Source organism: Staurois parvus, unplaced genomic scaffold, assembly GCF_062004578.1.
Source record: "Staurois parvus isolate SC_StPar_1 unplaced genomic scaffold, SC_StPar_1.0 ptg000140l, whole genome shotgun sequence".
In the NCBI taxonomy this organism is placed as follows: domain Eukaryota; kingdom Metazoa; phylum Chordata; class Amphibia; order Anura; family Ranidae; genus Staurois; species Staurois parvus.
The window spans coordinates 140,513-153,066 of NW_028317936.1; the positions used below are offsets into that span (position 1 = coordinate 140,513).

A 12,554-nucleotide genomic window follows, 5' to 3' on the forward strand; every position below is an offset into this window, starting at 1 on the left:
TCCCTCAATAACTAGTTCTGGCCAGCTCAGTAGATTTTTTTTTTTTTTTTTTATAAAGAGCTGGATGCATTCCTAAATGCACAAAATATCACTGGATAATAATATTTATAGGTATTAACACCACAGATGTTGAACCTGGGAATTTCTGATTGTCCCCCGGGGAATCAGAACTAAAAATTATTCTTCTGCTCAAGGAAAATTGAATCATGCTTTTATGTTTTTTTTTGCCTTCCTCTGGAACATCTGTGAGTATAGTTTTGTGTATATGGAGGTTTTTTGTTTATTTATGGACGTATTTTTTTTTTCAACTCAAACAGCTATGTGTAACTATGTGTAATTAGGTAACTATGTAATCTCTCCAGAGATTTTGCATTGGTGATTGGTAATTTGTGATGTCTGCGCTTAAAGAGGAACTAAACTTTCTTATCCTTTTCAGTCAAAGTAGCTGCCATCTCAGCCTTTGTTTGATCTGCCGTTGCCATGGTGCTGCACATGTGATCAGCTATAACGCCAGCAATTTGATGGTTTGACAATTTAGTTGAAAGCACAAGCAAATGTGACAGCATTCCCAGCAAATTGATGGGTTTAGTTCTGCTTCAGCCCCAGTTCACACATATGCAGTGTGGGAAACACTGTGATCCCCGTGCGTTTCCCGCACTGTGTTTTGCAATCTGCTGTGGGTATCAATGCAAAATTAATGACACCCCAAAGCAGGTTGCAAATACAGTACGTTTGCCTGACCTGGATCAAAATGGCCAAGAGATATGGCTCCAATGCGGCTCAAAAAAAAGGTGCTTGCATGTTTTTTGTGCCATGTGGATCAATTTGAGACCATTTAAATTGAATGAGCTCAAATCACGCTGGACAGAATTACATGTGTATTGTACAGGAATGTGGTCCTATGAGACCCATAGTGTGAACCCACGCTTAAAGGCATTATCATTGTTTGGTTGCAATTTTGAAGGGAAGGAATTACCAGAAGGCTTGTTCCTGAGTAAATTCTCTGCTGGCAAGGAAAAAGGATTTGGACCCTGTAATACAACCTCAAAAGTCACTTGATTAAAGTTCTTTACTTTGACTTACATCTTAATGATGATACAAAGGGGAGTGCAATGCTAACAAAGTTTTTGTACATGTTCAGGCTTTTGCTTCACAGTTATTTTAAACTTTGTGGTGTAAATTGACACTAAATATTTGCAAAGGTATCTTTATGTGTATGTTGATGTGTTCTTGCAGTTATAAACAATGACCATTTACTTTAAGTGCTTTGACCTGCTTCTGGAAATGCTAAGAGGCCCGACCTCAAACTGCAGGAAGATGGTGTCACACACACAGGGTGTTTGGTAGTTACCCTGGTCACTGAACATTCTTTATGGGAGGAATACAGACTTGTTCATTAGCAAAGTGACACTAAACTCTGTTTTAAAAACAATTATAACCAAGTATGTATTCCTCACTAAAAAAAAAAAAGTACCTTTTGTGTTCAGCCTTCAAATCCTTTTTTTTTCTGCTGTGATCTAATTTCTTGTTAGCGGGAAGCTACATTTGTATTCCATGGTCCCATTTTGTGTAGGTACATAGCCATCCTCTCAAGCTCGTGCTTGAGATGGACTTTGCTAGTTGCTGTAACGTTCTGTTATCTTTGCTACTGACTGCAATGTAGTAAATAATCCCTCTCTTCCTTCACGGAGCTCTCCGCTCCCATCAACCTGCGCTCCTTCCCATCACCCCATCTTTGTTCCTGATAGGTTATTTTCACTTTCTCCTGCTACAGAGGTACCTTTTCACCTCCAGCTTCACTTCCCCTCCCTCCAGTGTTGCCAGCCTCTGGCAGCATTTTTTACTGACAAAACATAGGAATTATATTGACGGAGCACATATTTTACTCACAACCTGAAAAATTACATTAAAAACTAAGACCATCAATATTTAAACAGTATAAACACAGTATGGAAACACTGAAAATACCCATAACAAGTAATTTGACTGCTTCACACTTATAAAAGTTAAAACAGCATGGCAAATTATCAGCCCCTGATATTTACACAGTTTAACTGCTTACCTGCCGATATACTGCTACATGGCAGCACGGGTGAGCAAAATCATGTATATATACTGTATAAGTGATTTTACATTTCTGGGTAGGGGGTGCGCGCAAGCAGCACACGTGCCCTACCCACGCCACCATTCGCAGCCACGGATGTCAATCACCCGGTCCCAGCTGGTGATTACCCGCCGGAGCCCAGTAATTACCGACAATCACCGACGGGGATGAAGACTGTTTTGTTTACAAACAGTCTTCCTCCCTGTCAGCTCGGGCACACTGCTTGGGATGGTTGTGCACAGCACAGCCATCCCGATCAGTGTGCTTACAGTGAAGTACACTGACACCACCCCCTAGTAAAACACTCCCTACACATAGTAAACCCTTTTATCGCCCCTCACATTAACCCCTTCCTGCCCAGTGCCATTAGTACAGTGTCAGTGCTGTTTTTTTTTAGCACCGATCAATGTATTGGTGTCACTGGGAATGTCAGTGACACCAAGTTAGTTTCCCCCCCACGTGTCAGAATGCCGGCTGCAGACCCACTAAAAGTCACTGATTGCCGCCATTACTAGTTGGAAAGAAAAAAAAATCCCAGTATCTATACCGCCATTTGTAAATGCTATAATTTTCACATAATCCAATTAATTTACATATATTAGGATTTTTTTTTATGCAAAGACAAGGAGCAGAGTACATTTTGGCCTAAATTTATGATGAAATTTGTTTTTTACTGGACATGTTTAATATAAAAAAGTCAAAAATATTTTTTTTTCTCAAAATTGTCGGACTTTTTATTTTTTTTTAAAGCGCAAAAAATAAAAAACCGCAGAAACGCGATCAAATACCACCAATAGAAAGCTCAATTAGTGGGGGAAAAAAGGACGTACATTTCATTTATGTATGTGGCATACATAATGTGGCATGACTGTGCAATTGTCAGTTAAAGTAACACAGTGCCGTATAGCAAAAAATGGCCTGGTCAGGAAGGGGGGTAAATCCTCTGAAGGGCAAGTGGTTAAAAATCACTGATTTTTTTTTACAAACTATCTGTAAATTTACTGACAGTTAGCAACCCTGCCTCCCTCTGTGTCCTGCAAGTCTCTATTCCATCCTGGTAAGATCAGACAATCACACTGATCCCCCTCACTTTCTCCTGTTTTTTCCTGCTCCCCTCTCACATATATCTTCACTGCTCACATCCTGCAACCTCTGCTCCCAGATCTGGGCATTCCTCTCTAGGAGTTCACACACTGGCACCCTTTCCATCCCAGCTTACTTTTTATCTCTTCTAACTGTCCAGCAGCTCAGCACATTCACTGCCGTCATTTATCATGGCCATAGTAGGAATAAAAAAGAGTAATAATCTATGACTACCTTAAAGTGGAGCTCCAGTCAAACCAAAAAAAAAGAAAAACAAGAAAAATGAAAGTCAGCAGCTACAAAAACCGTAGCTGCTGACTTTTAAAAAAAACAGCCACTTACCTGTCCTAGGATCCAGCAGTGTGCTCACTGTAGCCGGTTTCACTGGCCATCCTGTCTCCCTGGCAATTTAAGTGTGGGCAACCAGCTCTGAGAGCTTGTGGCTTCATAGCCGGGTTCCTGCTGCACATACATGAGCAGCGCTGGGCCCTGTGAATGGTCCCATAGTCTTCTAGGACCTGTCATGTGCCCTAGAAGACTACAATGAGGGGGGGACAATTTCCATTTACGATAGCCTTGGCATTCGCAACAGAAGTGCGAGCGGGTATGTGTCAAAATCAGGTACCCGCTTCCCCCCCCTGCTCCCCAAAGATACCAAACCTTAATGGGGAGCAGGGGACCAGGTCTTAAATTGAAACTTCCTCCCCTTTTGGGTGGCGCTCTGCTTTAAAGGACGGAGGTGAATTGTACTGAGGTTCTGGATAGTTGGAAGAGAAGCTGGGTTGGAAAGGGTGCCAGACAGACAGTCAGTGTGTGGACTCCTGGAGGAGAATGCCCAGATCTGAGGCCACACTTGTAAACAAAGCCCTTAGGGACTCATTCACACAGGTGGGTGGGTTGGTACAAACAGGCAGTTGAGCTGACGTTTTACTACCCCTGACCACCCCACCTGAACAAGGAGATGCAGCATGTCACCATGAATGGGGTCCACCACAACTACCCTGCAAGTGCATGCAATGAACATGGTTGAGGCACTGTAGGTCAGCATTTAAAACAGGCTGTGGGGAAGTGCCATATTGCCTCCTCACTGCTTGTCAAGTAGGAACAATGATAGCCACCCATCCAAATCAGCCCTTTAAAGTCCTTTTTAGCCCCCCTTCCTCCCATTGATTTCCCCTAGAGCCCTTTAGTTCCATGCACCCCAAAAAAAACAAGTTCCCCTCCTTCATCCCACTGTCAAACAGTTGATGCCAACGAGTCCTTCTCAGGCTGACACCAGTCACACAGTAGCATTTTTTCCTTCACAAGACAGCACTGATGTGGGGACATTTTTTACTTCCAGTGACACCACTAACACAGGGTCATCTTCCTTTGCCACTGTTAACCGTATATTTATGCACCAATTTTAACGACTTCGATACCGGGCACTTTTACCCCCTTCCCTCCCAGGCCATTTTTCAGGTTTCAGCGCTCTCACACTTTGAGTGACAATTGCGCGGTCATACAACATTGTACCCAAACTAAAATTTTATCATTTTCTTCACACAAGTAGAGCTTTCTTTTGGTGGTATTTAATCACCACGGAGGTTTTTATTTTTGCTAAATTAACAAAAAAAGACCGAAAATTTTGAATAAATTTAGGCCAAGATGTATTCTGCTACATGTCTTTGGTGAAAATAACCCAAATTAGGATGTATTTTTTAGTTTGTAGGAAAGTTATAGAGTTCACAAACTATAGGATATATCTGAATATTGATCAATCCTGAAGTACTGACAGCCAATCTAATTTCTTGAGGTCCAAGAATGTCAGAACAGTACAGATATCCTCCAAATGTCAGGACAGTACAGATATCCCCCAAATGACCCCTTTTTGCAAAGTAGACAGTCCAACGTATTTCATAAGAGGCATGGCGAGTTTTTTGAAGTTGTATTTTTTTTGTCATAATTTTTCGGAAAATTAAAAAAATTATTTTCACTATTTTTTTGTTACATACTGTCACCAGTGCAGTACAGCGTCATCATATAACTGGCATGGCGGTGATCAGGGACACTGACTGGTGACAGTATGAAAAAAAATATATATAATTTTTTTTAAATTTTTTTTTATTACATTTTTTTAACGATTTTTTTTTTCATATTTCCGTATGACCAAAGTAGTACAATGTTACTATAGTAACATTGTACAACTTTGGGGAAGTGATCAGTATTTTTTTTTTTTTATACACAATTTGCTTATAGCAAAGAATTATTTTGCTATAAGCAAGCATTTACCTGAATGACATTGATTCATTCAGGGTTTTTTTTTTTTTTTTTTGTGCTTAGCTGTGATTTGGCCACGGCTAATCACATGACACAGCTGGGCTGTGATTGGCACAGCCTGTGCACGTGATCGCTGTGACCATTCACAGCTAGACACACTAGTATACAATGGATGGCATGAATGAAGCCATCCATTGTATACAACTGTCATGTGACCTGCTGTGATTGGTCACAGCAGGTCACATGTTACCGGCAACGGGGCCGGTACTCAGATCTGTCATCGGCCATGTCCGAGGTACACGGCCGGTGACAGATCGCGCCACTGCGTAGCTCTGCAGGCGCTCAAACTGCGCATGCCCGGGAGGACACCATATGGCGTCCACCCGGAACGCTGAGGGATTTTGCCGGCTGCCAAACGGCCACTGGCCAGGCGGCAAGAGGTTAAACACTTCAAGTGGTTGTAAATGCTCAGGGTGTTTTACCTTCATGCATTCCATGCATGAAGGTAAAAAATCTGTCTGCAGCATCCTCCCCAGCCCTCACTTAAGACCCCTCTCGATCAAGTGATGTGCACTGGAGTCTTGGCTATCCCGGGACTCCCTCTTCTCATTGGCTGAGACAGCAGCAGTAGCCATTGGCTCCCGTGGCTGCTAATCACAGTCAGTGAGGAGAGGGGGAGGGGCCGAGAAGGGGCTCCGTGTGTGAATGGACACACAGAGCAACGGGTACCCCCATAGCAAGCTGCTTTCTGTGGGGGCACCCGACAGGAGGGATGGGTCAGGAGAGCCTACGGGGGAGGATCTGGGCTTCTCTGTGCAGAACCACTGCACACAGCAGGTAAGTATAGACATGTTTGTTATTTAAAAAAAAAAAAAAAAAATTAAGTCTTTAGTATCACTTTCAGTTCACTGCGGTGTACCACAACTATTGTTACTATTTCAGCTTGTCACAATATTACACCAATATTAGCTCCGTCCACTCCTTCACCTGTTGTGTGTTGGTGGGGGGGGGGCACAGATTGCCATCTTCACCCTGGGTGCTGGATGACCGAGTGAGTACATATACACATACACACACACACCTTTCCCCATGCCCTGACTGTTACCTGAATTAAACAGCAGCCAAGTGGAGTCCGCCCTGTGTGATAGGGGCCTAAGGATGCATTTCACTGTCCTTCAGTGATCATCATCATGATAATCACTGTGTAGTGTGCGACTATCTTTGTGATGATAATGATCACTGAAGGACAGTGAAATGCATCCTTAGGCCCCTATCACACAGGGCGGACTCCACTTTGCTCAGTGTGGGAGCTGTCCGCTGATCCTCCACTGATCACAGCAGAGTGGGTGGTTGACAAGTCCGTGTCCACTCAGTTTATGCAGACCGGACACAAATACAGCCAGCTTTGCTCTCTGGGCAGTTGAATGTAAATGGACTCTGCTGTCTGTTTACACCCAACTACTCTCATATCCGCCAAGAGAGGAGGATGGATCCTCTTCATTTTTTGTTTATCAGATTGGAGGTAGGCGGATGGGCAGGTTCAGGGGGTGGGGTCAGTGGCAGGGTTGGGGGCCCCATCAGGTGGGCTGTAAGGAGCCCCATGATTTCTAACTGTGGCCTTGACTATTCATTTCAAGTGAACAGAAGTGAGGGAGAAAAGAAAAGGTTCAGGAGCTCACAGTGGATGTTACAAAAAGGCAGAAAACAGCAAGAAACCATTTCAAAAGATTACAGGGCCATCAAGTAGTGGATGTGTATTGATTGTTATTGGAGAATACGCATGTCATTTAGTGTCCCTTTATTGTTCATTTGGCTTAGTAGAGAAGGTGAAGCTGGGTTTACTTTGTGGTTTTTTTTGTGCAGATGATTTGATGTTTAAATTGAACCCAGCTTCCCCTTATATTCAAAGTCTCAGTAACCACAGCTGTCATTTTGCAAGTGTGTTCTTCAGAATCTCGCAAATAGCTATCCGCCTTGGGAACCTTTCCCCTCTAACAGCTGGCTGCAACAGCCTTGAAGAAGGGGGAGTCCTTTCCCCTGAAACACATCGGCTTGATGTATTTGTTATTGTAAATACCTTTTTAATCTACCATCAAACTTATATTCCTCTGTATACCTGGCACTCCTTCCTTCCTAATTTCCTTATTTTCTAAAGTCTGTTTTAAAAATGTTTCACAGAACTTTCACCCAGGACTCACACTTTTTTTCCATTTAAATTGAAATAGAAAAATGTGTAAAAATTGTGAGAATCTTGGGAGGAATTAACAAAGAATGCCATAAGCATCAGCAGATAGGATGTTGAGTGTTTCTTGAGTCACTGTGACTTCTGTAGTTCAGAAGTCTCTGAAATGTGTGATACAAGTAGCAGGCTCTGTGAAATGTGTGACACAAGTAGTGCATCGGTGCACCTATGTACTGGTTCCAAAAAGCTGCACCTATGCTGTACGACATGCTGAACATAAGTCCAGGGCAGCTCTTTTTCACAGAAGATTTAGGTGTGCTGGCAACATATGTTTTTTTTTTTTCTGATTGCTGTGGTGCCATCCAACAGTTGCTCAAGCAGCCTGCCGTTAGGTATATATATCGTTCTGGTAAGCCAATGAGATATCTTTGACGAGCAGTGCATATTCACAATGCACAGTAAATACGTGTCACTTAATGCAAGGAAGTAAATGTGCGAGACTCTTCAAAATGTACGTTTTTGATCTTCAAGATCATTCAGGTTATTAGGAGTAAGCTAGAAATGATTGAAACTCAATGTGGAAATGAATATATAATTTTAAATTTAGACTATACATGTTAACGCATGATTGTCATAAGAAAATACAGAAAGATGCTATTGCGGACCTTCATTTGAAAATGCTCGTTGCCTGGCTTTAGTGCTTTCGAATCATAAAGCATATTGTAAATGAGGGTCAAAATTCCTTTTCTCCTTACCTGTACAAGGTTGGAGACTAATAAAGCAATAAGGTAGAATTCCATCTAAAGCCTAGTCTTAAAAATTCTCCTTTTACCCCCTAAACATCTACTGTATACCAACTAACCTATGTAAAAACATTTTTTTTTCTACCTATTTGAAGCATGCTCCAGTCTGGTCACATGATCTGGCCAGCAGCTGCAGGAGACTGCCATGAGCACCCCTAAACGGCTGAGAAAGCCAGGAGCTGGTGACCTCACCCACAGGCTCCCATGGTGCAACCACTGGCGGTCCCTCCTCTCCCCTGCAGCTGCTGCTGGCTGACACAGGGAAGATGGATCTCATGACCGGACCAGAGTAGGCTGAAAATGGTAAGTATATACATCTTTTTTATATAGATGTTAGAAGAGGGGAGGGAACATTTCTAAGATTAGTTAGGCTTTAGTTGAGATTAACATTCTCAAATTGGAGGTCAGCAATGATAACCCCCCTACATTCTTCATGACACAACTATATAACATAGTTTTATACGTTCTCAAAATGTATGAAGATGCTTCTATATTGGACAAGGACGACAAAACAGATAGATTGGAACACAAAGCTTTAAATTTTTTTATTGCTTGTTTAGCAACTTTGCAGATTGTCTCCAAAAAAAAAAACAAGAAGACCATAGTGCAAACAGAGTTACAGCAGTGCTTAACAGACTCTACAAAACAAGTCTAAAAAATGTCAGTCTATAAAAGAGTGCAGAGGATGGGGGTAATAGGGGGAATGTGGATAGGGCCTCCAATGCTGAGCTGAGGCTGGAGGTGGTGCTATGGTACTGCCTGAGAAGGTTTAGGTGGGGCATCTGCACAGTGAGAAGCAATGAGATTTAAAAGGTCATGGTGAAAGGCCATCATTTTTTCTTCTGGCACCTTATCAAGGAGAGGCACAAGGGACATGGCCAGGTGGTAGCCGGGTTTCCGCTCTGCCTCCTCCTGCATCTTGAACGCACTCATGGGCTCAACTTTACACTGCCTTTTGGTTAGGGGTCTGCTGCGTTTTGTCTGCCTTGCTCTGGAGGTGGAAGGTGCAACAACTTCAATGTCTGCCTTCTGTGGTACTTCCACTGTGGTAGCTAAGGCAGAGCAGTCTGAGAATGGATTGACAGCACACACCTCTTTCTTCTGTCTTGTCTCTATGACCCCTTTCTTCTGTCTTGTCTCTATGACCCTTTTCTTCTGTCTTATCTCTCTGGCAATCTTCTGTTGTATTGTTTCTCTGGGGCTCTTCTTTCTGGCCTTTATGGTGCGCTTCTTTTGTCTTGTCTCAGTGGCACCTTTCTCCAGTTCCTGATTCACATTTGCAGGAATCTCCCCCGTTCCAAAGTTTTGTTTGATTCTGTAAACACAAGTTAAAAAGCAATCAAATTATGTTTTATAATATGTAAAAAGCCCATAAACCTTTTTAACATTTGGCTACTTACGGATGCAAATCAAAGCAAGGTTGGGTAAGATTAGGCTGGCTGAAATGTGTTGATGGTCCTGCACTGCTCTGTTGCTCACTCTTCTGAGCTTGTAACTTCCCTCTGTAATTATCTTTCACACTTCCCGAGTGTATATCAAGTGTACAGACTGAAAAGACAGATACACATCTTTTTAGCAGGTTGCTTGTTCTGGCCATTCCTATACAGGCGTACCTCGGTTTACGAACGCCTCGGTTAATGTAATTTTCGGTTTATGAATGAAAATCCACTGAAAATAAAGCCTCGATTTATGAATTTTTTTCGCAATACAAAGTGTTTATAGCACTGGCCCCGTGCCTTTATAGTGCACTTTATAAAGAGTTTTGAACAGATAAGACTTTTTTTTTTACTTTTTTTCTGACCTCCGGAATGGATTAATTGGTTTTCAATACATTCCTATGGGAAACTGCGTTTCGGTTTACAAATTTTTTGCAATACGAAATGCAGAAAGCATTAAATTCATAAACCGAGGTATGCCTGTATATCTGTGCATTCTGCACTCAGTTTGGGCAAATCTACTATCTACTGTATTCAATCCACATGCAGGACCACATAGAGGAACATGTGGAAATGGTGATGCCAACTTCCACAGAGTCAAGTAGGAAGGAGATTGCCCATTTGCCAATTTGTTCTGGTAGCAATGCAATTTTCCAAATTGCTTGAGAGGGACTGGTGAGAAGTAGAATAGGAAGGTGACACCAACATGTAGTTGAAACAAATTCTTCAACTATACGTAGTATTTTAATTTGGTCCTTCTGGTTGTGGTTGACATCAATTACCATTTCAGCTACACTAATGTGGGATCTTATAGAAGAAGTGATTTCACCAACTTCAATCATAAAATCTTGGGCAGCTATTGAAGAATAATGAGCAAAATATTCTTCAATACAGCACACGGCCTGACCATTTGAGCCCTCTTACCCATATGTCTTTGTGGGTGAGAAGGACTTTCGTGCCATAGCATGGTCCAGCATATACTGTTAAACAAATGAAGAATCTTGAACTTAGCTATCCAAATGACTCCAAAGAACGCAATCAAAAAGCAATTATGTGACGTTAACTTCATTCTCCATAGCTATGTCTTGGAGAAGGTTAGCTAGTGATTTAAGGACTGCTTCCATCACTATCTTGAGCTTGCAATATGGAACAATGTTGAGAGCCATGTGCCCACTAGCTGTCAGGAAGAAGAGTATTTACTGTTACCTTCCGCAGGAAAATTTACAATAACTTTTGCTTTAAGTTTTTTGTTTTTTTTTTCAGATGAATGGTGTATACAGAAAAAGTCTTATGGCCATACGAAGATCAACTTGAACTTCCAAGAGGAATTTAATGTGGCCTAGTAGTAAATTTATGGAGAAATTAGCTACGTCGCTTGTGCAGAAATTCCTCTGAAAAGCAATTTCATCATGCACCACTTGCTTCACTGCCAGTGACCAACAATTTCGGAAAAATAATTCACTCTGGTTAAGCTGGTATTACCATTTTGGTATTTGCAGATAATACAAAGTTAAACAGTGTCATACTGTAAATACAAGATATCTCCAAGCTAAAATGCATCACCAAATTGAATGATTGACTGCATGACAGTTTATTTGTCAAAAGTTTTATTGAAACGCAGATCAATACAAAACAACTGATCGCCCGCGCAGGGGTACAGATCATTACGGACACAGATGAAGTAACAGGCGGTGCTCACAACATTTTCAAAACAGTAACATCAGTATAATGCCGACCTGTGACCGAGGCCACAGTGCGGCTTCCATGACACAGGGACAAGCCCGGGAGGACAAACAGTAGGCAATAACGACAATTCACAAGTGTTTCATTTAACAATAGAGAGAGGACAGAGGAATAAACCAAAGGAAAAGAGAAAAGAAATGGAAAAAAAAAAGCAGCAAAGCCAGGAACGTAGTAGAAAAAGAAAGAGGTAACCTCCTGCAGGTTTGGGTCACAGCTGGGATTTAGAGGGTCCCTAGGCCCAACGGGGAGTAGGGAACTCATAAGTCCACCAAGGACGCCAGATTTTCAGCAATTTAGCATGTGAATCACCAACAATACTAGCCATCTTTTCGTGTAACATCAAGGTGGTCAGGGTGAGTTTGACCTTACAGAAAGGGTCAGAGGGCCATCTCCATGCTTTGGCAATGACCTGTTTAGCGGCAATGAAACATAGGTGGCTAGCTTCTGTTGATGAGCATACAGCCCCACAATCTGGCAGTGAAGTAAGGCCGATTTCGCATCCTTTGGGATGGGAACATGGAAGATAGAGTATAAGAGACCAAATACTCTAGACCAAAACCCGGTGAGGCATGGGCATGACCACCAAGTATGAAGCATATCACCTCGCATTCGACTGCATGACCGTTTCATATTCACCAGTTGCTGTCTGCCATGACCTGGACAGGTCAGCCCATGCTGGATTTATCTTGGAAGCAACCTACTGCTAGATCAGAGTTTTTAGCATGTTAACTAGGTAAAGCCCTTGGCTTTGGTCGTACTTACATAGGTGCTTCTGCAACATGCTGATGAATACTTCAATATTAAACTATCCACTGCTGCTCATCTTGGCTATATCCTGCTGTCTTCTCTCCAAACATCCCACAGAACATGGCTGCTGTACAGGTCACAGGTGGAGACAAACATACCTGGTGAGTAAAAGCTGTACTCCAAAGTTCACTTCCTCC

The 12,554-nt window shown here is 42.2% G+C and overlaps 1 protein-coding gene across 2 annotated transcripts in view; it reads right to left on the bottom strand.

Annotated features, from left to right (window-relative positions):
• The window catches only part of EMD (emerin), a 90,227-nt gene that overhangs the window by 25,555 nt on the left and 52,118 nt on the right, over positions 1-12,554 (bottom strand). Inside the window, exons 5-6 of one of the 2 annotated variants that reach the window (XM_089673526.1) lie at positions 9,832-9,979; positions 8,948-9,746 (exon numbers count right to left, since the gene is read on the bottom strand). The exons of the other annotated variant lie outside the window; for it this stretch is intronic. Coding sequence (XP_089529652.1) covers positions 9,179-9,746; positions 9,832-9,979 — 716 coding nt within the window. The 3' untranslated portion in view covers positions 8,948-9,178. Of the gene's footprint in view, positions 1-8,947; positions 9,747-9,831; positions 9,980-12,554 lie in introns of those variants that run through there. 2 annotated transcript variants of the gene reach the window in all.